Source organism: Heterostelium album, assembly GCF_000004825.1.
Source record: "Heterostelium album PN500 unplaced genomic scaffold PPL_scaffold2, whole genome shotgun sequence".
Classification (NCBI taxonomy): Eukaryota; Evosea; class Eumycetozoa; order Acytosteliales; family Acytosteliaceae; genus Heterostelium; species Heterostelium album.
Window position 1 is genome coordinate 2,867,828 of NW_008805064.1, and position 25,695 is coordinate 2,893,522.

The 25,695-nt window shown below is 32.2% G+C and overlaps 11 protein-coding genes and 2 non-coding genes across 13 annotated transcripts; 4 read left to right on the top strand and 9 right to left on the bottom strand.

Annotated features, from left to right (window-relative positions):
* Positions 1-141: 141 nt before the first annotated feature.
* PPL_02413 (uncharacterized protein) lies at positions 142-4,975 on the top strand (the record flags this gene model as incomplete). The annotated part of the gene is made up of 4 exons (XM_020573402.1): positions 142-191; positions 2,260-2,347; positions 4,496-4,534; positions 4,826-4,975. 4 exons carry the CDS (start codon positions 142-144, stop codon positions 4,973-4,975), a joined length of 327 nt encoding a protein of 108 aa, XP_020437519.1.
* A 152-nt stretch (positions 4,976-5,127) lies between these two features.
* Positions 5,128-10,893, bottom strand: PPL_02414 (uncharacterized protein; the record flags this gene model as incomplete). Its single annotated transcript, XM_020573403.1, has 10 exons — positions 5,128-5,194; positions 5,367-5,390; positions 5,572-6,041; positions 6,120-8,742; positions 8,827-9,389; positions 9,450-9,562; positions 9,691-9,710; positions 9,880-9,925; positions 9,974-9,995; positions 10,879-10,893. 10 exons carry the CDS (start codon positions 10,891-10,893, stop codon positions 5,128-5,130), a joined length of 3,963 nt encoding a protein of 1,320 aa, XP_020437520.1.
* Positions 10,894-10,979: 86 nt separating this feature from the next.
* On the top strand, positions 10,980-11,309 carry PPL_02415 (UCP029143 family protein; the record flags this gene model as incomplete). Its single annotated transcript, XM_020573404.1, has 1 exon — positions 10,980-11,309. The coding sequence occupies one exon, from the start codon at positions 10,980-10,982 to the stop codon at positions 11,307-11,309; it is 330 nt and encodes a 109-aa protein (XP_020437521.1).
* Positions 11,310-11,370: 61 nt separating this feature from the next.
* Positions 11,371-12,286, bottom strand: PPL_02416 (translin; the record flags this gene model as incomplete). Its single annotated transcript, XM_020573405.1, has 3 exons — positions 11,371-11,598; positions 11,677-11,984; positions 12,100-12,286. The coding sequence occupies 3 exons, from the start codon at positions 12,284-12,286 to the stop codon at positions 11,371-11,373; spliced, it is 723 nt and encodes a 240-aa protein (XP_020437522.1).
* A 931-nt stretch (positions 12,287-13,217) lies between these two features.
* Positions 13,218-13,290, bottom strand: PPL_02417. The gene has a single exon. It is a non-coding gene; the product is annotated as a tRNA-Arg (tRNA).
* A 140-nt stretch (positions 13,291-13,430) lies between these two features.
* Positions 13,431-14,336, bottom strand: PPL_02418 (lipase ROG1 family protein; the record flags this gene model as incomplete). The annotated part of the gene is made up of 2 exons (XM_020573406.1): positions 13,431-13,435; positions 13,931-14,336. 2 exons carry the CDS (start codon positions 14,334-14,336, stop codon positions 13,431-13,433), a joined length of 411 nt encoding a protein of 136 aa, XP_020437523.1.
* A 350-nt stretch (positions 14,337-14,686) lies between these two features.
* Positions 14,687-16,364, bottom strand: PPL_02419 (cytochrome P450; the record flags this gene model as incomplete). Its single annotated transcript, XM_020573407.1, has 4 exons — positions 14,687-15,646; positions 15,717-15,993; positions 16,056-16,211; positions 16,273-16,364. The coding sequence occupies 4 exons, from the start codon at positions 16,362-16,364 to the stop codon at positions 14,687-14,689; spliced, it is 1,485 nt and encodes a 494-aa protein (XP_020437524.1).
* A 373-nt stretch (positions 16,365-16,737) lies between these two features.
* PPL_02420 (cytochrome P450) lies at positions 16,738-18,349 on the bottom strand (the record flags this gene model as incomplete). The annotated part of the gene is made up of 5 exons (XM_020573408.1): positions 16,738-17,304; positions 17,361-17,460; positions 17,543-17,748; positions 17,806-18,225; positions 18,308-18,349. The coding sequence occupies 5 exons, from the start codon at positions 18,347-18,349 to the stop codon at positions 16,738-16,740; spliced, it is 1,335 nt and encodes a 444-aa protein (XP_020437525.1).
* An 894-nt stretch (positions 18,350-19,243) lies between these two features.
* Positions 19,244-22,261, top strand: PPL_02421 (myotubularin family protein; the record flags this gene model as incomplete). Its single annotated transcript, XM_020573409.1, has 3 exons — positions 19,244-19,653; positions 19,900-20,329; positions 20,408-22,261. The coding sequence occupies 3 exons, from the start codon at positions 19,244-19,246 to the stop codon at positions 22,259-22,261; spliced, it is 2,694 nt and encodes an 897-aa protein (XP_020437526.1).
* Positions 22,262-22,428: 167 nt separating this feature from the next.
* On the bottom strand, positions 22,429-23,256 carry PPL_02422 (class I SAM-dependent methyltransferase; the record flags this gene model as incomplete). The annotated part of the gene is made up of 1 exon (XM_020573410.1): positions 22,429-23,256. The coding sequence occupies one exon, from the start codon at positions 23,254-23,256 to the stop codon at positions 22,429-22,431; it is 828 nt and encodes a 275-aa protein (XP_020437527.1).
* Positions 23,257-23,560: 304 nt separating this feature from the next.
* On the bottom strand, positions 23,561-23,631 carry PPL_02423. The gene has a single exon. It is a non-coding gene; the product is annotated as a tRNA-His (tRNA).
* Positions 23,604-24,101, bottom strand: PPL_02424 (uncharacterized protein; the record flags this gene model as incomplete). The annotated part of the gene is made up of 2 exons (XM_020573411.1): positions 23,604-23,797; positions 24,041-24,101. 2 exons carry the CDS (start codon positions 24,099-24,101, stop codon positions 23,604-23,606), a joined length of 255 nt encoding a protein of 84 aa, XP_020437528.1.
* A 382-nt stretch (positions 24,102-24,483) lies between these two features.
* On the top strand, positions 24,484-25,640 carry pex19 (peroxin 19; the record flags this gene model as incomplete). Its single annotated transcript, XM_020573412.1, has 3 exons — positions 24,484-24,965; positions 25,039-25,333; positions 25,503-25,640. The coding sequence occupies 3 exons, from the start codon at positions 24,484-24,486 to the stop codon at positions 25,638-25,640; spliced, it is 915 nt and encodes a 304-aa protein (XP_020437529.1).
* Positions 25,641-25,695: the final 55 nt, after the last annotated feature.

The following is a 25,695-nucleotide window of genomic DNA, read 5'->3' on the forward strand; positions in this document are numbered from 1 at the left end:
TAAATATAAATATTTATAGATGAAAGATGATATGGTACCTGGGAAGGTAAGAGGATAAAAATTATAAATTTGAATGAAATATGATTTCGAAAGAAATCCTATTGGCCAATTCAAAAAGACCATTGTAATGTTGTGTAAAAGATGGAACAAGGATGGATTGAGGAAAGATTAACATTTTTCTTGGATTGGTAGTAAAATTGATTATTGTTGTTTAATAGGTTTTTTCACTGATGGATAGTTACACTTTGGTAGATACCACAATGCAAAGACTACCATATTGGTAGGGATTTTAATCCAAGAAAACCAAACCATAGAATGTTGTGGAAATAATGGTGGTGTCAAAAAAATAAATATAGTAGTGGTCACCCAATAACTTTGCACCTCTCTGATCAGATCAATATCTGAAAAATCTATTTGACAATCTAAATTGTAAAATGATCGTGAGAGAGCAGTAGAAAATAGTTTTCAATCAAATACAACACCAAAAACATTTCAATGTGTTTGCACTCTGGCTCACACTGAAAACCAACATTTGCACACCAAAAATGATGGTACAATGGTTTTTCAGTTTGGTTGCGGTTTGACAAGAAAGCAAAAAATCGTAAAAAAAAAAAACAAAAAATAAAAACCACTTTTTACCTTTTGGAAAAGATTTTTTTGTTTAAAAAAACAATATGGTTGAATTGCAAAATTGATTTGGTTTCTGAAAAAGTTTGTAAAATTTTTGAGTGGGTTGATGACATTATATGCAATCAATGATAACACATTTATGTGGTGTTTAGAGATTTTAGATCTATAATGAATATTGTTTCAAAGAAGTGATACAAAATGGAGATGGAACTGGACCTTAAGGATTTTTTAGATAAAGAAATCCATCAAGATGTTCGGAAACATAGGAATTGTGAAGTTGCGGTGTAGGAGTTACTTACAATTTGATTAAAATAGATTTTCTTGGGATAAAATGTGGTGATTCGATTCGATTTTCAATTGAGGATAAAATTGGAAAAAATAAAAAGATTTTTCTTTTATAAAAATATTTAGAAAAATTAATTATGAGGGGAAAAATTATTATTAATTGAGTTTTAGGTAGTTGGAGGTTCTTAGTTTTAGATTTACAAATTATTATTATTAATATTAATATTTATAAATATATAAAAATATTAAAAACAAAAAAAAAAAAAACAAAATTAAACAAAAAAAAAAAAAAGGAATGTGGAAATATTCAGAAAAAAAATAAAAAGAGGATTGTGTATGTGTTATTATGAAATTTGGATTGAAGGTATCAATTAATTATTAATAGATTAATATTAAAAAAATCTATTTGTAAATTTTTTAAAAAAAAAACAAAGTTTTAAAAAATTGGTACCAAAAAAATAAAAAAATAAAAAAAAACAAACTTTTCCAAAAAACTCGATCTGGATTTGATCAAGTAAAGTCGTTTTTTAATAAATCAAGGAATTAGACGATTGTGCAGGTCGTTTTGTTGATCGGTGGTTGATCGAGCTGTCCAGGAAACCTTTTAATTAATTAGAGTTGTGTGAGATGTGTGATGATGTTCTGGTATTTGTGTGTTTTGGTGTTTGGTGCTATTATTTATGGTATACAGTTGGTCGATATTAGAGATCTGGACTATTTAGATTTAAATTGGAGTGATTTGAAATTTGAAAACTCGTAAACTGACTATGATGTGATGCGATTTGGTTTGAAAACTTTGAAAAATTAAACAAATAAATGTCTGGTTTGGTTTGTATGATGGTTGGCCTGAGTAGGTTTGCTTATTAGGATATTGGGTATGATTTTGTTGATTCTGGTTTTGGATGTCGAAGGTGTGTCTTTTGATGATAAAGAAAAAAATAAAAACAAAAATTTGAAAATAAATGCTACCCCATATAAATATTATAAATAATATAAAAAAGTGATTGATTGATTATTTTTGAAAAAAAAAATGATAAAAAAAGAAATCAAGCCGATTAACAATTAAATCACCGAAGAGGTTGTTGATTAGAACAGTAGTGATAAATATAAATAAAGTATAGTAATGATGATAGATAAATATTATTATTAAACTAAGAGATTGTAAATTTGTAAAACTATTAGCTAAGAACTATTAGAGTTTGATTAAGAATGTATGAATGTAGGAATGTATGTATGATTGATTGTTAGAGAGTTATAAGAGATAAGATATATATTTAAAACTAAGTAGTTGAAAATGAAATGGAATAAAAGACAATGAAGTTGCTTTAAATATATTAGGGTAAGTGACCCAGAGAGACAAACATGGCACAAGGATTTAGAGTTTGGCGTGACCTTTTCGACCGCAATAGTTGTCGAGTTGGTGATATTTGATGTAATTTGTTTGTTTGGGGAGGGTCAGTATTGGATCAAAAGGTAAACCTAACCTATACACAATCAGCAATCAAAATGATGTGTTTTGTTGGATGAACTTTGAATGCCAAAACTATCGCCACCAGGTATTTTGATGGTGTAGGAAACGGGGAGATTATCTATGATTGTTTGTCAATTGATTGATTACATCCACTTGGTTGTATTCTTGACACGATGTGATAATTATATTTCTTTCGACCAAACTAGTTGGTTGTTGTTGTTGTTGTTGTTGGTGTGTGTGTTTCGTGTGTTACGATAATATCGAAATTGCAATGATCATTTGATTGAATTTGGGTAGAGTTGTGGTGTTTGTTTTTAGCATTGAAATTCCACCGATTCAATACATATTGCACACACTTATTCACAGTAAAAAATGGACCAACACACACAAATATTGTCCATCTTCTAAAAATGGTGCTACAGCAGATCACCAAAAATATGCCAAAAACAACACAGCTCCAAAAATAAGTTTTTGATTTTTCTTGTTATGGTTAACACATGCAAACGGTTTGAGGTTTTTAATAATAGATCCATTACAAAAAAAAAAAAAAAAAAAAACCAATGAAAACAAAACAAATTTGTGTTTTTGAAAATTAAAATAAAATGGGGGTGTGTGAATTTGTGATAAATCATGGTAGTGAGATTTTTTAGTGTCACACATGACTCTTAGAGATATAGTGAGATTCCAGAATATCAAGTATGATGATGAATTAATGTGAACTAACAATTGTCAACAACCAATTCTTAAACAAAATAAAACAAAACAACACCAATAAAACAACACCCATATAAGCAATGTATACCAGGTCACTAATAAACATCGAACTATTTACTAACCGAACTTGATTTAGTTGTGTGGTTGTTGTTGAAATAAAAAAACAAGTTCTTTAAACACACCCATATTAATATCATCATTAACAACAACAACAAAAACAACAAACAACAAACAACAGCAACAACAAACAACAACTCATAGATCTATAAACATCTATAATGAAAAATGATAACAACAAAACTAAACACTATCCCCCACTATATTATATGATATATAGATATGGATCAAAGGGGCAAGTTGTTGAAAACAACAATCTACGATCCATTAATACCTTGCTATTCAATTAATTTCACTTTGAATTTGATATTATTATTGAATTTGCTCCTGGTATTTAAATCGCTGAATTTAAAGATCTTTTTCAAAATATATTTTAAGCAATGGTTGATGCTTTGTTGTTGAAGATTTATTTGTAGAATGGAAATCAATATATTTCGATAAATAAAGTAATGTCGTGAGATGTGTTAGATGGTTACAGATCCACAAAGATGGAAATAACAAATGAGGAAACGTATTGTGGAAAATGATGGATATGATGTAGTGTGTGGTTGTGGTTAAGGGTAAGGTTTGTGGATGGTGTTATAGAAAAGTCACAGTTTGTATTTATTTAGTACTATTGTTTTTGGAATTTTTTCTTATTAGATAATTTATTCGATAGATCAGATTGATTTTGTTCAATCCGATTCGTGTTTTCTTTATTGTAATTATTGTTATTTTATTTTACATTGTGTGTTATTGTTTTTATTTTGTTTATTGTTTTTTTAAATAAGTTGTTATTTGTTTTGTGTTATTATATTATTATATTATCTTATTGTTATAATGAAATTTGGTAATCTTGTTTCTTTCCAAACAAAGATGGAATAGAAAATCTGTCTGTTCCAAACATACTAAGCAAAACAGGTAGTAAAACTAAACCATGAAGACCTCCTAAAATTACAATAGAGATATACATACGGAAATAGTAGACCTGGAAGATTTCAGAACTAAAGTTTGTTTATAAAGGTAGATATTAATTAAATGAATAAAATATATATTGACTAGATTATATTATATTATATTAAATGAAATGACGATTGTATGAAATGAATGCAATAGAATTTAAAAGAAAAATCATATCATATTGATCAAAAAAGAAATATTAAATTAACGATGTTTTTGTTTTTTTTTTTTTGATAATATTAGCTAACAAATTGATGTTGCCACTTCTTCTTTCTCGTTTCTAATTGATTAGTATAAATCAATTATCAAATATGGATTTGATTTAGATTTTGTATTTAGAGGTGTGTATGGCAACCATTGTATTATTGCCCGCCCCCGGTATATTAAAGACAAAACAATACCCCATCACCATAAAGAGTTCAAATATGATGGTTGGTAGTTGTTGTTATTTCAAATTTAAATTTAAATTATGTTATGTTGGTGATTGATGAGGATCGTGTAACAACAAAATTTAAAATAAAATAAAATAAAAATAAAAAAAATATAATCGAACAAACACAAAAACAAAAAGTAATACAAATATAGAACCACTACATCAAGCAAAAACACATTTATAGCATTAAATGGGCACGAATGGTTATGAGGCGCCAAACATAATATATCAATAAGCCACAAATAAAATCCACTAAAAAAAGATTTCAATCAAATGACGTCGGTCATTGGTTGACCTTCTGTTGTAAAAATAGTGTGGTGCTGTCTGAAAAGCAATTTGTTTGGTTTTTGATCGATTTTCGTCATATGCAATTCTTTCGAAAATAAATAAATTTTAAAAAAATTACTTTTTTTGATAAAATTTTGCAAAAAAAATGATCGTCACATGGACATGCCTTGCCCATTTAAATTAATTTGATTATGTAATTTGAAAGAGCAGTGGGGTGAGTGGGGTGTGATGTTCAAACATAAATATCATATTATATGATATGATATTTCAGCGTTTGAATTACTATTGGTGTGGTTGTGGTGGTTGGAATTTGTAAACTGAAAAAAAATAAAAATAAACGATGGGCTGTGATCAATTGCAAAGATTTGGTGATTTAAGCATAAAATCATATGATAGTTACAACAATAGCGTGTGATTTCAATAAGATTTCACAGTTGATTGGATTTGATGATAGGTTTGTGATTTATAACTGGACCATTAGTGATTTACGTCCAAATAATTTTAAAAATAAAACTATTATTATAAAAATAACGACATAGCTAAAACAAAATAATAGAATAATAAAAAAAACAATAAACAAAAAACAAAACAATATTATAATAATAAATTTTCTGATAATAATAAAAAATAATAAAACAACCGAACAAACAAACAATAAAATAAAAATATGAGGTTAAACTAGACTAGTACTTACTTTGAGAAACCTAATACGACGACACCAAGTAATTTGGTAATGAAAATACCACTGACGATTGAGCTACCGACTTCGGAGACTGCATGTTTGGCCTTTTCATCATTGGTGTAGTGCTTTGGAGCATTGATAAAGGTATGGGCGATGTGTACACAGAATTCAATGGAGATACCGATGGCCATAACTACGTTGACCAGTGACACTGCATTGAGGTTGACACTCCAGAGTGCCATGACACCGAGGAGATCGATGGCAACCAAGAACACACAGAGTACAACAATCAACGAGACAATTGGATTGGCTAAAATCAACAAACTGACTACAAGTACACCAACCAAGGCAAGACCAATATCCAAAATGGCAACATTCACAATGGTGAGATATTGTTCAAAGTATACATAGAATACAGAGTATGGGAAAATCTCAAAATCACCATGGAAATGGTCAGCGTACCAATATACTGATTTCATTGACTAGATATTATTAATATTAATTTTGTAAATGAATTAATTAGTAAATAAAATTGATTGGTTTTTGTTTAATAAACTTACGTTGATGAAATCTTGTTGATATCTAAGGGTTGTGTGATAACCATCGAGTTTTGAGGCAACGATGACACCATCTTGGATGTCGACGTCAGCAGAGTAACCAAGACCAGAGATTTGACAGGAGTTGGTGTTGGCGTAGTTCAAAAAGTTTGGAATGAATTTGACAAAATTCTGTACACTTGGACGATTGGTTGGGGGAACTGAGATTGCACCACAGTCACTGACAGGATCGTTTGGATCAACTGGTGGTGGAACACAAGTGCTACCGTTCGATTGGTAGATTGACAAGCAAGCTTCGTTCAATGTCCATTGGATGTAATCGTCGAGCCATGAAGAAATACCGGGTTCTACGTATGGAGCATTGTTGAAGATATTGGCGACGGAATCCATCTTACAACCGGGCACCGTGCAGATTTCGTCTTGGTCCTGAATGCTAGAGTAGTTGTATGCACCTTTAATAACGATATAGAATGGTGGTCCTACCTCGAGTTTCAAAGCTAACTCGGCAAAATAGTCTTGAAGATAGCTATCTCTTGGTAGGGCAACACTTTGTTCTAGACCGAGTTCAAGCTGGAGCGAATAGGTAATACCGGTGAGCAGTAGACCGACAAAGAATACACAGACACATACTTTGGTGATTGGATGGATGAGGAATGGAGCGTAGTATTTCTTAAAGATGAGTTTGAGGAATCCGTCTTTCTTTTTGTAGGTGACGTCGTAGGTGGAGTTGGTAGATTGATCGAGAAGAGTTTGTTTCTCTGGCTCGTCGTCGTCCGAGAGTTCTCCGTCGAGTGGGACACATGGAAGACAATCGATACGACGCGATTCAGTACGTCTGGTATCCATAACCAAGAGACAGGCGAAAGCACTGATTTGGATGAGGAAATCAAAGAAGATGGCAACCGATGCGTAGAAGGAGAAGGCAACGACTGCTGGCATCTTTGTGAGTGTTCCCAAGAGGAAAGCAAGCGATTCAGAGAGGGAAGCAAGTGCCATGGATGGACCTACCTTGGCGAGGGCACGTGCCAGTGTTTCCTCTGGGAGTGGACGGGTGGTGGTTCTGGTGGAGGCGTTGTAGGTGCTGACGTGGAGTGACTCGAATGTGTTGACCAAAATGAAGATGTTATCGACACCGATCGCAAGCACAAGGAATGGAATAACCTCGGAAATGATAAGAGTGGCTTTGATACCGATGATACTGCAAATACCGACGGAGATGGAAATGGAGAAAGCGACAATGATAATTCCACAGAGACCAAGGGTGAAACGGGAATTGACGAAAATGGAGGAGATTCTCGATGGGAATGGATAGTAACGACCGAGAGCAATCGAGACGTACAAGAACATGACAGAGTAGGAGATGAGAATGGTTGGAATATCGGCCTTACCTTCTCTGGCGAGTTCGTCTTGAACGGAACGTTCGGCAGAGTAGGCAATGTGGAAGGGGAATGACTCATTCTTGTTGTAGGCGGCAACTTTAGCCAACCAGACATCTTCCCAAGCTTCGTTGACGGTCAAATTGGCCGGTTGATTATTGAGCAAGAATGTGGTGACAAAAGCAGTGGAGTTCATGAAATCGGTTGTGAAATTTCCTAGGACGACGTTATTCTGAACTGGGACACCAATGGCATCCATACATTGTGGAGCGAGATTACTGGTCTGGCAGTATTGAAGACTGGCGTTGAATCCAGCTGGTCCGATACTCTCGAGAAGTGTTATATTACGTTGCCAATAACCAGTGACTGACTCGACGATACATCCTCTCTTGGTTGGTTGGAAACAGAGGTCGGCCTGTTCAATGGTTTTACCCTCAAATTCGACTGTGATTGCCATGAGATCGATTTCCAGTTGCATCAAGGTCAAGATGTTGTCGTAGGTGATAATGAAAGAGGATGGATCGGAACGGTTACTGATAATCAATTGCTCAGTACGATAGAATGGACCAAAATGTTCATCGAAGTAAGCTTTTTCGATGGCGGAACGACTGCTTGGTGATACCCAGAGTTTGACTGGATCCAACTCGATTTGGAGCTTGATGATACCGATGGAAGCAGCGATGGTGAATACGACGGTTCCGAGAATGATCCACCATGGATGTCTACCGATGAATTTGGCGTATACAAAGAACATCTTTTGGATGAGAGATGGATCCTTGATTCCGATACCTTGGAACTTTGGGGAGGATGGTGGAGTGGAACTTGGAGAGTTGTCATTGAGGTAGAGTGAAGTGATGTTGGAATAACCAGAGTCATTCGAGTTGTTAAAGTTAGTGGACATGGTAGAGAGTCTGTCTTTGAAGAAGTAGAGGAATAGAGTGAAGCAGATGATCAAGAGGGCAACCAAAGGTGGATAGATTGCTACGAAAAGAGCAAGACTGCAGTCCCACTCGACATTGTATGGCATCTGGTAGGTGCAGCTAGCAGAGTGTGAAGGAGCAACACCAACTGCGAATGGAACAATAATACCAGACAAATAGAAAATAAGCAAGAAATAAACGAGAATCATCCACTTCATCTTTTGAGTTCTCTTGAAAATATTGAATAACATCCACATTGACAATGCTGTAAAAGTAGTCAAAATGAAACCAACATAAGAGTAAATCATCCAAATTGATAAAACTGGTACTCTATAATAATAATTTATATATTAGTATAAATGTTTGTTGGATAGATAATAAATAATAATAACAATGGCAATGGCAATAACTTACTGAGCATCAAAGAATGTAGTATATCCAAGTGTTTTGTTGAAGGAAAGTCCATCACCTTCGGTTGGAACAACACATGAATCTCTGCAATATTCACAGGAGCAAAGTTCAGAGCATGGGATAATGCTACCATTGTATCCAATGACTTCGTCGTAGACAAAGGTAAGTTTGAATGCTGGATTGTAAATCACAAAGACACCAACAAAGAATTCCTGATAGGTTGGGTAAAAGTGGGCGAATGGAGGTCCACCACTTGTTTGGACGTCACGACAAGAGTTGTAAAGTCCTTCGGCGAAAATTGGGTTGATGTTGTAGTTGATTGAAATGATTTGATTGGTGTTGTTGTTGACGTTGGTTGGAACCATGTATGTGCTCTGATAGGGACTGCATGAAGATGCGCACCAAAGCTCCCAGACATTGGTCATACACGATGAACACTTTCCAAACATACCACTAGCAATCTCCATATTATTGAAAAGTACCATACTTTGATTGTAATTACAACAGACATCACCTGAATATGCTGGATCGAATTGGCATGTACCCGGTGCAATAGGTGGATCGGGCTAAGAATAGAGATTAGATAAAATTGATTTTGTTTCTTGAAAAATTAATTATATACTTACAATAAAAGGTGGGAATGATTTATCTAAAATGAAATTTGAGTTGAGACCATACATTGAGCAACCCATTGTCGGGTTATTTAAATGAACATCTGAGTGTGTCAATGATGGAATTGCTTGATATAAAACGACTACCAAAAGTAGGTAGTAAAAAATGTATTTTCATTTTTTTTTATTTTTTTTTAATATAAATGGATTAAAAGTCTTCTCTCTTCTTCTTTTTCTTTTTCTTTTGTTATCTAACTAACTAAACTCAATAAATCCCTAAAATAATAATAAGTTGTATTTTGAAATGTTAATATGATTTTTTGATATTTTTCTTGATTATGAGGGAAATGAATGAGGAAAATTGTTTGATGGTCATAGGGAAAAGTAAGTAATAAGAGTAGGAATAAGGAAGTATGTATAAATAGATAAGATATGTAGTACATACCGAATGGAAACCAAAGAGTTTAAATATTTGTATGCGAAGAGAGCTCCTACAATAAAAAAAATAATAAAAGATAAAATTGTGGGTGATTAGTTACTAGGATTTGAAAATCCGATAAACTTGAAAATAAAAATAAAAAAATAAAATAAATTAATAATTGCAAATTGAAAAAAAAAAATCAGAGTGTGGGGGTTTCAATCCGCCCACGTTAATTGACAGGAGGTATCTCTCCATCAAAAAGGTAGCGCCTAAGACAAAAAAAAAGTGAAAAAAAAATGAAAAAAAACTTTTTTTCGGGTCTTCAAGCACACAATCCATTGGAGGACTGTACACTAATATGATATTGATCAAATGTTTTGAATCTTCTATTATGATTGAAATTTTTTGATTTTTTTTTTCTATTTGGAAATTTACGATGAATAAATGTTGAATTAACAACATCATCCAATGTATTACTTTTGGTGTGATGGTGAATTGTTGACGATTAGATTGACTTTTCAAAAAAAAATTGAAAAATATTTTAGGACCCAACAGCTAAACACGAAAATCACCTATTTCTTTTGAAACCCGCAAAGATATTTTAAAATAAAAAAAGAGGTTTTGCTTTGCTGCAAGATATTAATAGTTTTTATTTTTATAAATACCTTTATCTTTTTTGACTTGTTATTATTATTATTTTGTTTTTATTAGTTATTAGTTAACATTAAACAATATTGTCTTTCTTTTGTTGAAACCAAATTAACTGAAAAAAAACATCAATACAATAAATACACCTTAATTAATTAAAAGCAAAGTAAAGTAATCAAATCGAGGTCAATGGGCAACAATGTTAAAGATGAGGGTTATAATTTATTTCAAAACTTGGAATGATCATCATTAGTGTGTATTCATGATGTGCTATTTTTTGTTTTATTTTTTGTTTTAAAAATTAAAAATAAAAAAAGGTTCTTTGGAGGAAGTAGTGGGTTTTTAATGTGTGACATATCTTCATCAGATTATAACGATGTCGGATCTCATTTTGTCTGATTAAAAATAAATTTGTTTACCTTTTTTTTTATTTTTATTTTTATTTTTTTATTTTTATTTTTAAATTGAATTACGACATGTCTCGTGATCATCAATCAATTACCTTTTATAGAAGATTCGAAAATGACATTCTCAATGGTAGAAAGACTATAACAGTTAGAGATAGCAGTGAGTGTCACTTTCAGAAGGGTCAAGTCCTGAGTGTCTTTAGAAATGAAGACCAAACCTACATATGTAACATCGAGGTAGACAGCGTTATCCCAGTCAATAAAGATGAACTTGATGATCAACATGCATCCCAAGAGAATATGTCATTAAGTGAATTAAAACATGTAATAGATACAATCTATCCAGGTGTGAATCAATTATATGTAATTTCATTTCATTTAACAAACAAATTAGTATAAATAATCTAAAAAAAAAAGTATAATAAAAATAAAATTATTATTTATTTATTTGATCGGTTTATTATTGTTGTTTTTGTTGTTGAGTTGGAATCAATTTTCTAACAGAGAGATCATAGACTACCTCTTCTAACTTTTTGATATCATATTTCATCGAGTCGAATCTCTTTCTTAGTATGTCATTCTTTAGGTTTAATAAACGGAATCCTGCATAGAGATCGTTAACAAATGTTGAAATGAGAAGTGGTGTTTCAAAATCTTGTCTAATTACACAGTTTACACAATATCTTGACTATAATGATAAAGAAAACAATCATCTTTTGATTAGTAGGAAGATATACATATATATAATGTTCAGTGTTACTATTACCATTTCATTTGTAACATCACATAAACCAAGTAAATAATCTTCCAATTCGACGGTGATAGAACCTTTGGTGGCAGTACTTTCGAAACCAAGATGATTTTGGATCACTTCGATCTTTAGGAGTTGTTTACATTCGAGCCAATATGAAAATGCAAGACAAAATACGATCTGTGTGAGATGACGTTTCCAGTGATCACGATACTTGTAATAGTTGAATGGTTTTATGAGTGCTTTCAATTCATTGAATGTAGGTTTAAGTGAAGTTGCAAGTTCCACTATCTGTTTATACAATTCTTTAGAGTTATTGATATCTAAAATGATTCATTGTATTGACATTAACAACAACAACAATAATAATAATAAAAATGAACGTTAATAATTTGATGATTCATTTATTTCTTTTCAGTGTATCATCAACAAACATACTCTGTGTATGAGCCATCTGTACGATTAAATTCATCTTTCTCTCTGTTTGGTCGATTACGGTGGTTGAGTTTTTAATATTCTGTCTAAGTTGGAACTCTTCCTCCATTTCATTCATAAAGCTATTAAAGATGTTGTTGACCTCTAGCATCATGCTATTACTATTGTTATTGTTGTTTGTTTCACTCATTTTTGTTTAAATAATTATTATTAATCAATAATAATAAAAATAATCAAATTTAATTAATGTTTTTTTTTGTTTTGATCAAAAATTTTTTTTTTGATGATCATTAAATTGAATTAAAACTATTATTATTTTATTAAACTATGTAATGACAGTTATAGAGTGTAAAACATATGTTTTATTAATATTTTCTACAGTCTACAATCATTTAGGTGATAAACAAAATAACAAAAAAATAAAAAAGTAATAAAAAAAATTAAATATGCAATCATAAGTTATAATAGTAAATATTTTAAAATGTTAACATTTCAAGATCATATTTTATCATTTATATGTTCTTTGGTTGTGTAAAGTTAGTAGCAGATTATTTATTCTAAATATATCATTAACATTATTTTATAAGTTTTTTATTTACATATTCTTGTATTTACTGTTTTTTTTTTAAATAAGCACCTCATTAAATAAAACAAAGATATAATGATAGATAATCACTTGTCGAATCTATTGATATTAAATTTATAAAGAAATAATAAGAGATACATAACTTTATAAAGGAAACATATTTATGTTTTTTTTTTTATAAAAAAAACACCGCTAAAAGATATTACTATCAGCATTCAAAAATAAGATATAGTGATAGACAAACACTCAGGATAGACAATATCATTGGTTTTTTAAATTAATCTAAAATAATTATTAGATTTAAGTTATTAATCGAAGGCATTGGATAACATACACAGATACAATGTACGAGATAGTCTTGTTACAAAATATATTAAATTCGTGTACACTGCAGTGGTATTGTAGAGTTACATCATAAAAAATAATATTTAAACCTTTTTTTTTTTAAAAAAATTATACATCACAACAAACATAACGACAAATCCAATTATAAATTTGGTATACCGCAAGCGGTATGATGAAACATTAAAAGAATCGACCAATGAGGGGCTCGAACCCGCGACCTACAGCTTAGAAGGCTGTCGCTCTTCCAACTGAGCTAATCGGCCTTGTTGAAGTCTTTTTTGCAACATTCATTTTTTGAAAGTTTTGCAGTTATCCCCAAAAAATTTAACAAATTGTCACATTTTTAATTATATTAGCTAAAATAATTTTATTGATGCAATTTACAAGGTTTTAAATAAAATTTTTAACCTATTTATATAATTAAATGATCCATTAGATGCAAGATAACATCTTTACCGGCAGAGTTCAAACTTTCTCTCTTCATGATGACATGAGTATGTGATAATGCATTGTCAAACTTCATATGATGTCGTGAGTATGTCAGTGTTTGTAGGTTCTTTAGCATCTCTCGCAGGATCGGTCCTTTCTCATCGTTGGCAAATGCCAAATCGTCGGAATCTGTCAGAGGCTTGAATTCAGCGAGTGAATCACTGTCGATAAAGTGCGGATACTTCAAAGATAGCCTCTGTTGCGTTCCTCCTTGTTTGGTGTATGGATTCTGATGAGAGATATTCGATGTATTGAATACCACGTGAATATCATTCTCGATAGTTGAATAGAGTGATCGGTTCTTAAATAGCTGCAATCCCAGTAGGTATCTAGAGTCTAGTCTTGACATCTCCAACAAGATGGGATTGGAATCGTTGTCTGTCAGCATCAATTGTTTGCCGGTGACACTGATACATTTGTCGGTAAAGAAAGATACGGTGACGTTGAATGCACCCTTCTGAGGACGTCTACTACCGCAGTGTGGCGATGAAAGAGATATATATTGAATGGGTGACACGTTATTAAAGTAACCCTGTTCATATAGAATGCCGATGGCATATCGTGAGATTGGACCACCTAAACTGTGACCGACGATCGATATCTTTGTGGGTTTCAGTAGCTTTGAAACCTCTGTGACTTCATGTGCCATTCTCTCTCCACACTTGTCAATACCCTCACGTGTCTTGACTCCACCATTGGCAGATCCACTCACCAACAAGAGATCAGGGTATCTCTCCTTGAAATTCTTTATCATAACATCGTAGTCTGCAAATGTACCATGCAATCCATGTTGAAAGAATATCATATGTTTTTCTGTCATCTTTGTTTTTCAACCTTATTTTATAATTAAATAAATAATAAAAACTATTGTTACAAATATTTAATATTATAATATATATTTCGATTTTAACCTTTTCAAAAAATGTGGTGAAGTCTTTGCAATGTTTTCTGTAAATTAAATTAATTTAAAAAAAAAAAATATCTTGCAAATTTAGGAAGGGTAAAATATGTAAACTTATAAAAAAAAAGGATCTGAGTCATCTTGCCAAACAAAAAAAAAAATTTATTGTTAATTTTTGTGCACAAGAACAATTTTATTTTATATTACATTTATTTAAAAAAAGAATAAAAGTAGTAAAACACAACAAAATGATACAGTTACTTTCAATTTTAGACAATTCTATCTTCAACAAAGATTTCGAAATCCTTTGGTTTAATAATGATATCGTAAACCATTTCTTCACTAATCGGTTTTGAATCAACAGAATTGAATTTAAAGTTCAACAATAGGTTTGAGACGGCAATAAATATTTCGTCTAGAGCCAAGTTCAAACCGAGGCAATTTCTTGGTCCAAGTGAAAATGGAATGAAGAACTCGCTGTGGTTGTCATAGAGGAATCTGGAGGGATCGAATTCCTCTGGGTTCTTCCAGTGCTCTTGGTCAAAGGCAATGGCATAGTTGTTCAAAAGGAAAGTACTGTCCGCAGGGAAATAGACATCATTAACGACGACAGCTTCTTTACATTTTCTTGGGAATGGGAATGGAGCGACAGGACGATATCTCAATACCTCCTTGATTACCGCCGATACAAAGGGTAGATTAATACGATCTGATAGTAATACTTGATTTCTGTCTGAACCTATTACATGTCTCAGTTCGTCGGCACACTTTTCTTGAATATGTGGATTGTTTACCATGAGAATGATAAACCAGAGGATTGTATTGGAACTGGTATCGGTTCCTGCCAATAAAAAGTCGGTGCATAGATAGCAGATTCTGGTCTTATCACCGGTTTCCTCTGATGCAAGAATGAAGGAATCCAAAAGATTTCTAGGATTATCTGGATCCAATGATGCTAGGTGTTCATCATAGTATCTTTTGAAAATCGATACCAATTTTGTATTTTCATTCTTAATATACTTTATATACAATCGAATCAATGGATGTAAGAATGTAAATGATTCGTAGTTGGCATAGATACCAGAGTTCTTGGCTACCGCTTCACAGTAATGTACAATATTCTTCATTTCCATTTCATTGTCTTCATCATGATAATTCAATTCCTTTGATATTATCATTTGAAGAATGATATTCATAGTAAATCTATGACAATATTCAATTGGATTTAACTATGATTATTTAAGTTTTGAAATCGTTAGAAAGAATAGTTAACAATAAGTTTTAATAAAAAATATTTACTCTAGTTTTACCATCTGCATAGGCTCTGAAATGTTGAATAAATTTCAAAGATTGTTCTTCCATTAATGGGATTTGTGATTTCAACTTTGTCTTGGTGAATGCTCTTGATGTAAGCTTTCGTAAACTATACCAATCTTGATCTCTGGCAACAATAATATCTTGATAGCCATTGGAAATCTCCTTCCATGACGGAGAATCAGGTCTATTTATAAAATTGTCAGAATGGTTCACCAAAATCTCTCTTGCCAACTTTGGATCGCTACAAACTATAGCATATCTTTAAAAAGATATATCTTATTAATAAAATGATTTTGAATTCAATCTATTGTAACAACTTACTTTGAGGCAAAATAAAATCCAAATACTTTACCATATTTGAAACTGAACTTTTGTAAACTAATAAAAGGCAAATCAAAAATAAAACTTAACAAGTTTCCAAATAGAGGTAGTGCAATCTGTTTTGGAGGATCTAGATCGGAATATCTACGATTATTTCTATACTATAAAATAATTTAAAAGTTAGTAAAAGAAAAAATATCAAAATTGTTTTTTATACATACAAATGACCAAACTGTCAATACAAATAGGATTGTAGTAATAAAAATCAACATCTTCAGGTTTATTAAATAAACAAATTGTCATTCTCATCTTTTCTTAAAATAGCTTAAGTATTAATTGGAGTTTAATTTAAATATATTTAATTATTACTTTTTTAGAAATGAATGGTGTTGAAAGCCCCAACAAAGAAAAAAATCTTCATCAAAAAGCCCACTAAATTCTCAAAAAGTGTAAAATAAATTAAATCACTCAAAGCACACTATTTTTTCATGATCATTAAATAGAAACATAATGATGTTTTTTCAATCACCCTTCATCTAATAAAATTAGTAGTAACTCATTACCACTTTTCTCTCTATTTCTCTATCATTTATTTGTGTGTTTATTTTTTAGATAATTATTTCCTTACACCTGAACTACTTTAATATTAATTAATTTAGTAATAAAATAATAATAATTTTGTTTATTTAACTCTTTCTTCAAATTTAATTTCATATTGACTGGGTTTTAATAAGATGTCATAAGTTAAACCACCTTCTGATATCGGATTGTTGTCAGTTGATTTGATTTTAAAGTTTAATAGAATATTGGAACAGGCAATAAAGAGTTGGTCTAGCGCAAGATTCATTCCAATACAACTCCTGGGACCTGTACCAAATGGCAAAAAGTTCTCGGAATGATTGTTATTCATGAACCTATTGGGGTCAAACTGATCGGGATTCTGCCAGTAGTTCTTGTTTCTGGCCATTGCATAAAAGTTGACTAGAACATTGGCACCCTTTGGGATGAAAATATCATTTATAACAATCGACTCTTTTGATTCTCTTGGAAAAATAAAAGGTGTAGGTGGAATATATCTCTGGCACTCTTTGATAACAGCACATAGATAAGGTAACTGTGTCTTGTCTGGAATTTCAACTTTCTCTCTATTGCCAACAACTGATTTTATTTCATCGAATGCCTTTTCTTGACAATCAGGATTGTTCACCATTAATAAAATGAACCAAAGTATTGTAACTGATGCTGAATCCTGTAATTAATAAATTAATAAAAATTTCATATAATTATAAATTGTTTAATACTTACGGCTGCAACAATGAAATCGGTTGATATAAATGAAATTCTATCTCTGTCACCCAATTCTTCGGCAGATAAGATAAACTGATCCATCAAGTTTCTTGGTTTGCTTGGATCAATAGTTTTCAGTTGTTCAAGATAGAATTCATTGAACTTGGCAATTATTTTTTTTATTATGATTACCAATGTACTTGAGGTAGAGATAGACCAAAGGCTTTAAGAATTCAAACGACTCTAATACAACACTAGTTCCTATATTATGTGCAATCTTCTCACAATATTGAACTATATTACCAAAATCCTTATCTACCTCCTCTTCATAGGAAACTTCCTTTGAAACGAGAATTTGCAAAGCAATATTAATAGAATATTTATAACATGCATCCTTTGGATTTAACTATTTTAAAATTTCGATATTAATAATTAAAAAAAAAGTTTGTTTGAAAATAGTTACATTAAAATTTGATTTTGCAAAAGATCTAAAGTATTCAATCATTTTGTCAGCTTGATCATAGATCAATGGTAGTTGATATTTCAATTGTGTGGTTGTGAATGACTTTCCCATGAATTGTCTAACAGTGTACCAATCGTTATCTCTAGCCAAAAACAGATCCTTGTGTCCACTAGAAAACTCTCTCCATCCAATCGAAGAAGGTTTGTTTATAAAATTATCGGAATTGTCTGATATGATAGCTTTTGCCAGCGGAGCACTACACACTACCACGGTGTATTTCGTTCCCAAGTACAATCCAAAGACATCACCATATTTCTCTATCAATTTTTGAAATCCAATATACGGTAAATCAGAGATTATCCAAAAACTATTACCAACGATAGGATACGCCAAAATTCTAGGTGGATCCAAATGATGAAACTTTTTATTTATTTTATACTAAAGGATATTATTAAATTAATAATAAAATATAAATATCAATTTTTTCTATTTTTTCACTTACCAAAGAAATAAAAAATATAACTACAAACAAGAAAATTAACATTTTTTCTAAATAATTATATTAAACAAAACTATAGATATATTTTATAGTTAACAAATTTATCATTGTCTCAAATCCAATCCTATTCTAATTTATAGCGGTTGATTAAAAATAATTGTAATTTTTCCACCCACTCTGAAGTTTTACTACATTGCGATACACACACTAATGTGATAATTTTACTAAATGAAAATTTTCAAAACTAGAATTTTGAATGTACAGTGTTGACATCATCTATTTATTTTTATAAAGACGTACCAAAATCTATATTCAGAATCCTAATATTTATTAATCTGATCACGTAAACAAACATTTTTTTATATTTGGGATGGTGTCACTATGTATGGTATGATGTTATATTTTGATAACATTAATATAACTATTAAATGTAAATCTATCTGCTACCTCTTCTGAATCTCCATTTAATTAATTAATTAATTGTTTTCTATTTTTTTAAACATTTTCATTTTTCATAGATTTGAGAAATAGTCAATGTTTATAGAGATTTGAATCTTTCTGCAAACTTTTACTCTAAAAAAAAAAACAAAAAAACTAATGGAAATTTTTTAAGAACTGTGATTTGATATTTTTCAAATTTCTTTAAATTGATTTTTTTTTTTTTTTTTGCAAAAATCCTTTTTTTTCAACCATCTCTATCCAAATCCAACCAACACATCACCAGTGATTTGATAAAAAAAAAAAAAATTTTGTTTTTCAGTTTCTTGAATTAGATATAAAGAAAGACAGTATTATCGTTGTGTAGCAAATATATATAAACACTTTTTTTTAATTTATATTTGGTTACCTGGTTCAAAAAAAAAAACAACAACTCTTTTTTATTTTTATTTATTTTTATTTTATTTAATATTAAGAATCAAATATAATAATTTATTTTGAATGACATCGATCTCACCATTACATACTCATCATCCACTAGGATCAAGTGATGACTTTAATCATACCAATAACAACAACAATAATCATAATAATATCATAAATGGTGTTAATAATAGTAATAGTAATACCAACATTAATCCATTAGGAACAAACAATACATTCCATAACAACAGTAGTGAATCTTTGCAAGATTTACAAAAACAACAACAAATTCAAGATCAACAAGATAGCGGTGATAATATTCCATTGAATTTACCAGTGAATAATCAAAATCAACAGCAACAACAACAACAGATATTAGATATGAATGCAACTACTACATCACTTAGTTACTTCTTGCACAATCATGATAGTCATCAAGGACAGTATCATCAGTTCAAGACGTACTGCAAGCAGTTGGGTGATATCATGTATCATCGAATGTTATCGTGTCACTCGTCGATACGTGTCTACAGGAAGCACGTGAGTGCACTCGAGATCGAAGAGGCATCGCAACTCGCCAAAACCATATTCTCAACGTATCTTACCAGACAGTCGATGCAGCTCGACAACCAGACATACAACACCATCAAGTTCTTGGCACCGGTAAACTCTGGTGACACCAACAAACTAGAATCACTACTCAACGATAGCTCTGGTGGTCTATTCACTAACAGTGGTTATGAATCTGGTTTATTCGCTTCACTCAAAACATCTGGAAATAATACTGTACAAAATAATAATAATAATAATATCGAACAAAATAATAATAATCAAAATAATAGTGATAACACTATCAATTCATCTGATAATACTAGTAGTAATAATAATAGTAGTACAAACAATCTACCTAGTTTATTTAGTAGTACCAATAGTAATAACGGAGGTACTGAACCAGTTGACTTTAACTCTAGAATGACAGTTGACTTGTTTGATAAAGTAGAAGATTACATACTTGCCAAACTTGAATCAGAGTTTGCTAAATTTAAACAACAACAGCTACAACAACAGTTACAACAGATTCAACAACAACAACAGCAACAACAACAATTACAATTACAATTACAACAACAACAACAGAATATAGATCCATTATCACCTTTAAAAGTAAGTAATTGCAAAGAAAAACAAAACAAGTTAATTTTTTACTAATTATCATCATAAAAATTAATTATACTAAATTAGGATTTAGATATAAATAATAATAATAATAATCATAGTAATAATAATAATAATAATAATAATAATGTTATAAAATCAAATGTAAAAAAAGTTGATTTAATGATATTACCAGGTGAAGCTTTAGATAAAGAATCTTATCCAGTTTATTATACAGATAATCTTTCGAATGAAACTATTCCATCGATACTTTTCACTTCGAATTTCAGAATTATTTTCGTTTCAAAGTTGACAATGACCGAGTCGTTCTCGGTACCTCTCACTACCATCTATCGTATCGATCGTCTCAACAGTTTTAAAGTGGATCAATTGATTGGTATCTGGTGTAAAGACTTTAGAAAGGTGGAGTTCTTCATTATTCCACGTGAGGTCTATCCATTCTCTGAGCCAGCACCACAACATGACCACACCGCTCCACTTATTGGCCGTCTCCGCCACATTGCATTCCCAACCGATCCACTCTCGGTGTTTGCATTCAAATTCAGTCCACCACCTCTCGCTGACCCAATCAACGACGACGGTTGGCGTACCTACGACCTCTTCTCAGAGTTCATTCGACAGGAGCTCAATTTCAAGCTGTGGCGTACCTCCGAGGTCAACTGCGAGTATGCCAGTCCGACTTATCCTGCACGTCTAGTCGTCCCCGACAGCATCACAGACGACGAACTGCGCATTGCCTCTGGATTCCGTTCGAAGGGACGTCTTCCAACTGTTTGCTGGGTGAGTCGCTCCGGTGTTCCACTGGCACGTAGCTCTCAACCAATGGTTGGAATCACTCGTGCCAGATGTGCCGAGGACGAAAAGCTTGTAGAACTCATTAGAAAGTCATGTCCAAGTAATTTGCCACTACACTTGCTCGACGCTCGTCCCAAAGCCAACGCCATCGGTAACTTTGCAAAGGGTATGGGCTATGAAATGTCATACAACTGCAACATTGAGTTCCTTGGCATCGGAAATATTCATGCGATGCGTGATTCCATCAATCGTTTGGAGTTGCTGGTCCATGGAACCTCGACACCATCGGTCGACGACGGCTGGCTCTCCCAACTGGAAGCCACCAAGTGGTTGGACCATATTCGTGCAGTCCTACTCGGAGCTACACGTGCAGTCGAACTCATCCAGTCGGGACACCCTGTATTGCTCCACTGCTCCGACGGATGGGATAGAACCAGCCAACTTTCCTCGCTCTCGCTCCTACTGCTCGACCCATACTACCGCACCATTCGCGGATTCCAAGTGCTCATCGAGAAGGAATGGCTGTCGTTTGGACACATGTTTGGAAACAGAGTGCGTCACGGTGACAGAAACTTCTATGCCGACTCCCAGCGTTCGCCTGTCTTCCAGCAATTCATGGATTGTGTTCACCAGATGCAGGTTTACTATCACGATATGTTTGAGTTTAACGAGCAGTATTTGATTGCTATTTTGGATGCTTTGTACAGCTGTCAGTATGGAACTTTCCTCTGTAACACAGAGCGTGAGCGTTCACAACTGAAGAACAAGACCGTCTCTCTCTGGACACACCTCAACACCATTAAAGATCAATTTTTGAATCCATTCTACAACGCCGAGAAGACAGCAGTGCCATCGCCACTTCCAGTCTGGCGTGGTGAATATGTACAGCTTTGGCGTAACTACTACTACAGATACAGCAGACAGCCATCGAAAGAACCATTAACCTTTGAAAAGATTGCAACCTCACTTAAAACCGAAAACAACGATCTAAGGTCAAGATTACTACAACTAAAACAACAAGTTGAAATGTTACAACAACAACAAAAATCTGCAGCATCATCATCATCAAACGATTCTACAACAACAACAACAACAAATGATGAACAACCACCATCCGAAAGATGATTTGTGATTCAAAAAAAAAAAAAAGCTAGTGATGAAAGATTAAAAGAAAAAAAAAAGCAAAAAGCAAATGGCAAACCATAAACCAAAACCATAACATTAGATTTAACAAATAAATAATATTTAAATCAAATACCATTTATATTTAATACAAAAAAAAAGTTTTATTTTTACTGATGATTTCCTTTGGTACCAATTGAGATTACACAAGTACCTTCAAATGGAACGATATCACATTTATATTTTTCCAGTAGTTGTTTCTTGATGGTTGGTAGGATTAGATGGCGTTTTGATTCTGGAATTGCTTCTGCTAACGCTGCAAATATTGGGCTTTTAAAGAAATCAATTAGGGTGTCAAGATTCATCATTTCCACTCTCGTAGATCTATGAATTTCCACAGATTTGAATCCTGCATTTATATAGAGATCCATTAACTCCTTATCATCAAGGGTTGTTTGTTTGCTGAGAATTTCATCTGGAATATCTCTCTTTTCTCCCAACTCTTCGAATGCATCTCTAACCATTTCATACTCGACCCAATCTCTATCAACAGTTGAGATCGATGCTATTCCCCCAGGTTTTAGAAGTCTGTACATTTCTGATATTCCTTTTTGTCTGTCTTTAAAGATATTTACTCCAAATGATGAATAGGCAAAATCAAATGACTCTGGTTCCAAAGAATACATGTCCTCTCCATTCAAACAGTGCAGCTCCACATTCTGAAGGTTTTGAGTAGCAAGGTTAGCACTGAGTCTGTCTAACATGGTTTGGAGTATATCTACAGCTACAACAGTTCCATGATGTTGAGAAACTCTTTCTGCTGCTTGAATTGTTAGAGATCCTGCTCCACAGGCAACATCTAATACTCTAAGTGATTTCTCTACATTTGGAATTGTCATATCCAACATATCACAACTAAACTGAGCAAATAGACCTTTACTATTCATTACCTTTGTAAAGTCATCAGCTGCAGCCGACCATTCATTTAAATCATTCATTCTTTTCTTATCTTTGAATATATTAAAATTAGATTAAAATTAAACTTTACATTTTTTTTTATTTCATTTAAATAATTGGTGTGTGATTTAATTTTAAAACACACTTTTAAATTTTATTAATAATTTGTAAATACAATAAATATATTTGTTATAATAAATACATTCAAACAAAAATGATAGAATCTAAACTTAGAAAAAATTTTAATATATTGAACATAGAAGGAATTAAGAAATTTTGTAATTTGTTATAAATTTTTCTTCTCGTACCGCATGCAGTACATAAAAATTTTAAAGTTTAATTAAGTGCTCGGACCTGGAATCGAACCAGGGTTAGGAGGACCACAACCTCATGTACTGCCACTATACGATCCGAGCATATGATGATTGCCATTATTCCATCCGATCATACGATGGTGGCCACTTTTCGATTCAAGTATATTATTGTTCATTGTACCAGGATAATCAAAACCATTTTGAAATATGTCACTAAATGTAGAATTTTCGAACTTCCAGTGATCATTGGTTTCTTCAGCAAAGATATCTGATAAAAAGAAACAGTCCAGAATTTCGATAAACTGATCCACCTAAGAACATCATTTTTTAACTCTGGCTTCTTCGAGTATGGTATTTGTAGTCCTTGGAGCAAAGACAACAAAGATCCTTTGGCAGTTCTCAACATTACGACGTAGGTCAATAACTGTACCTCATTTACCAAGTCTTTGCAACCAAGTATGCACCGGTACATGAGATTATCTGTGATGAATACCACGATCTTAGTCATTACCTAGCTCGACATCAAGTGTCGTTTTTCGAGACATTGATTTTAAAATCATTAGAAATGACATAGTTGATTTTAACAATTGAATCTTTCCTTTCACAATAAAACAAGGTTAGAATTCTTATTAACTACTCAAAACATTTTGATTTACCTACTCTCTCATTATTGTTATTTTTTGTTAAATATTTATATAAGTTTACCCACAGGACATATTACATTTGGCGACACCTCATCTGTGTTGGGTGGTATTATTATCTAAATTATACCATAATGTTCATCTATAAATAATTAACAGTATAATAGGAGGTTTTTTCGAACCATCATAGCACATTTTGGTTTTGGGGAAAAAAAAAATATTAAATTTTGACAATAATGTCATTTTTTGAGTTCCGACCACTCACTATGAATTTTAATTTATCAAAAATTTGTTTTACATATATATAAACATAATGTCATTTAATTTAGATGATTTATTAAATAGTGCTTTAGATGAGTTAGAAGAGCAGCAAAATGAAAAGAGATCAAATACAATTAACCAAGATTTGATAATCAATGAAATAACTTCAAGTTTCAAGAATAATACAACATTAAACGAGAATAATTCTAATATACCACAAACAACCACAACAACAACTACTACTACCACGTCGACGACAACAACAAATACTACTACTAGTAATAATAATAATAATGAATCAGCATTACCAATAAATAATGAAACATTTATGAAAGATGTATTCGATGAGGTATTCAACGATCCAAAGATGAAAGAGTTGATCGATGGCTACTCTGCAGAGTCTGGTGAATCATTCGATCCCATCTCATTCAAAGACAACATGAAGAATCTTTTTGGTTCAATGGGTGGTTTCGGTGGTGAAGGTGGTGGTGACAATGGTGGTGACAATGTTGGCGGTGACCCTCTTGGTCAACTGTTTGGAGCAATGTCTGAAAGCGAAAAAGAAAGAACTCTCAGAGACAATGGAAAAGATGTCATCGTTGTTTAGCGGATTCGATGGATTCGGTAAGCCACCTGGTGATACCAACAACGACAGTTCCGCACCACCACCTGTATCCGGTATCGACTTTAAAGATTTCGAAAGTAACGTTGGCAATGTCCTAAAAGGTATGGCAGAGAACGCCGCCAACAGTAACAACCAAACAGCTGCCAACAGCGACTCTACAGCAGATCTCCTCAAGAATCTTGCAAGCATGATGTCTCAAGATGGTGAGGATCTATCGGGTATGGGTGATTCTATCAATGATTTCTATGATGAATCAATGAAATATATAGTAGAAAATGTAAGTTCAAAGCAACAACAATATAAATATTGATAATTCAACTATTTCTTATTGGACTCTTTCTAACTCGAAAATGTTTTAGTATCCCAAATGGATTGAAGACAATCAAAATAATTATTCAGCCGAGGAAATCTCTAAATATAGAGAACAATGTGAACTTTTTATAAAGATATTCAGTTCCAATGACGAGAAAGCAATGGGACAAAATGAAATGTTAGATAAGATATCGTTGTTGGGTCAATTACCAGAGGCATTTTGTGATCAATATTGTAAAGATATTCAAAATAAACTTGAGAATCCAAACTAATAGTCAAAGAGCAACTTAAGACCCAATCATCATATATGATAGTATATATATATAT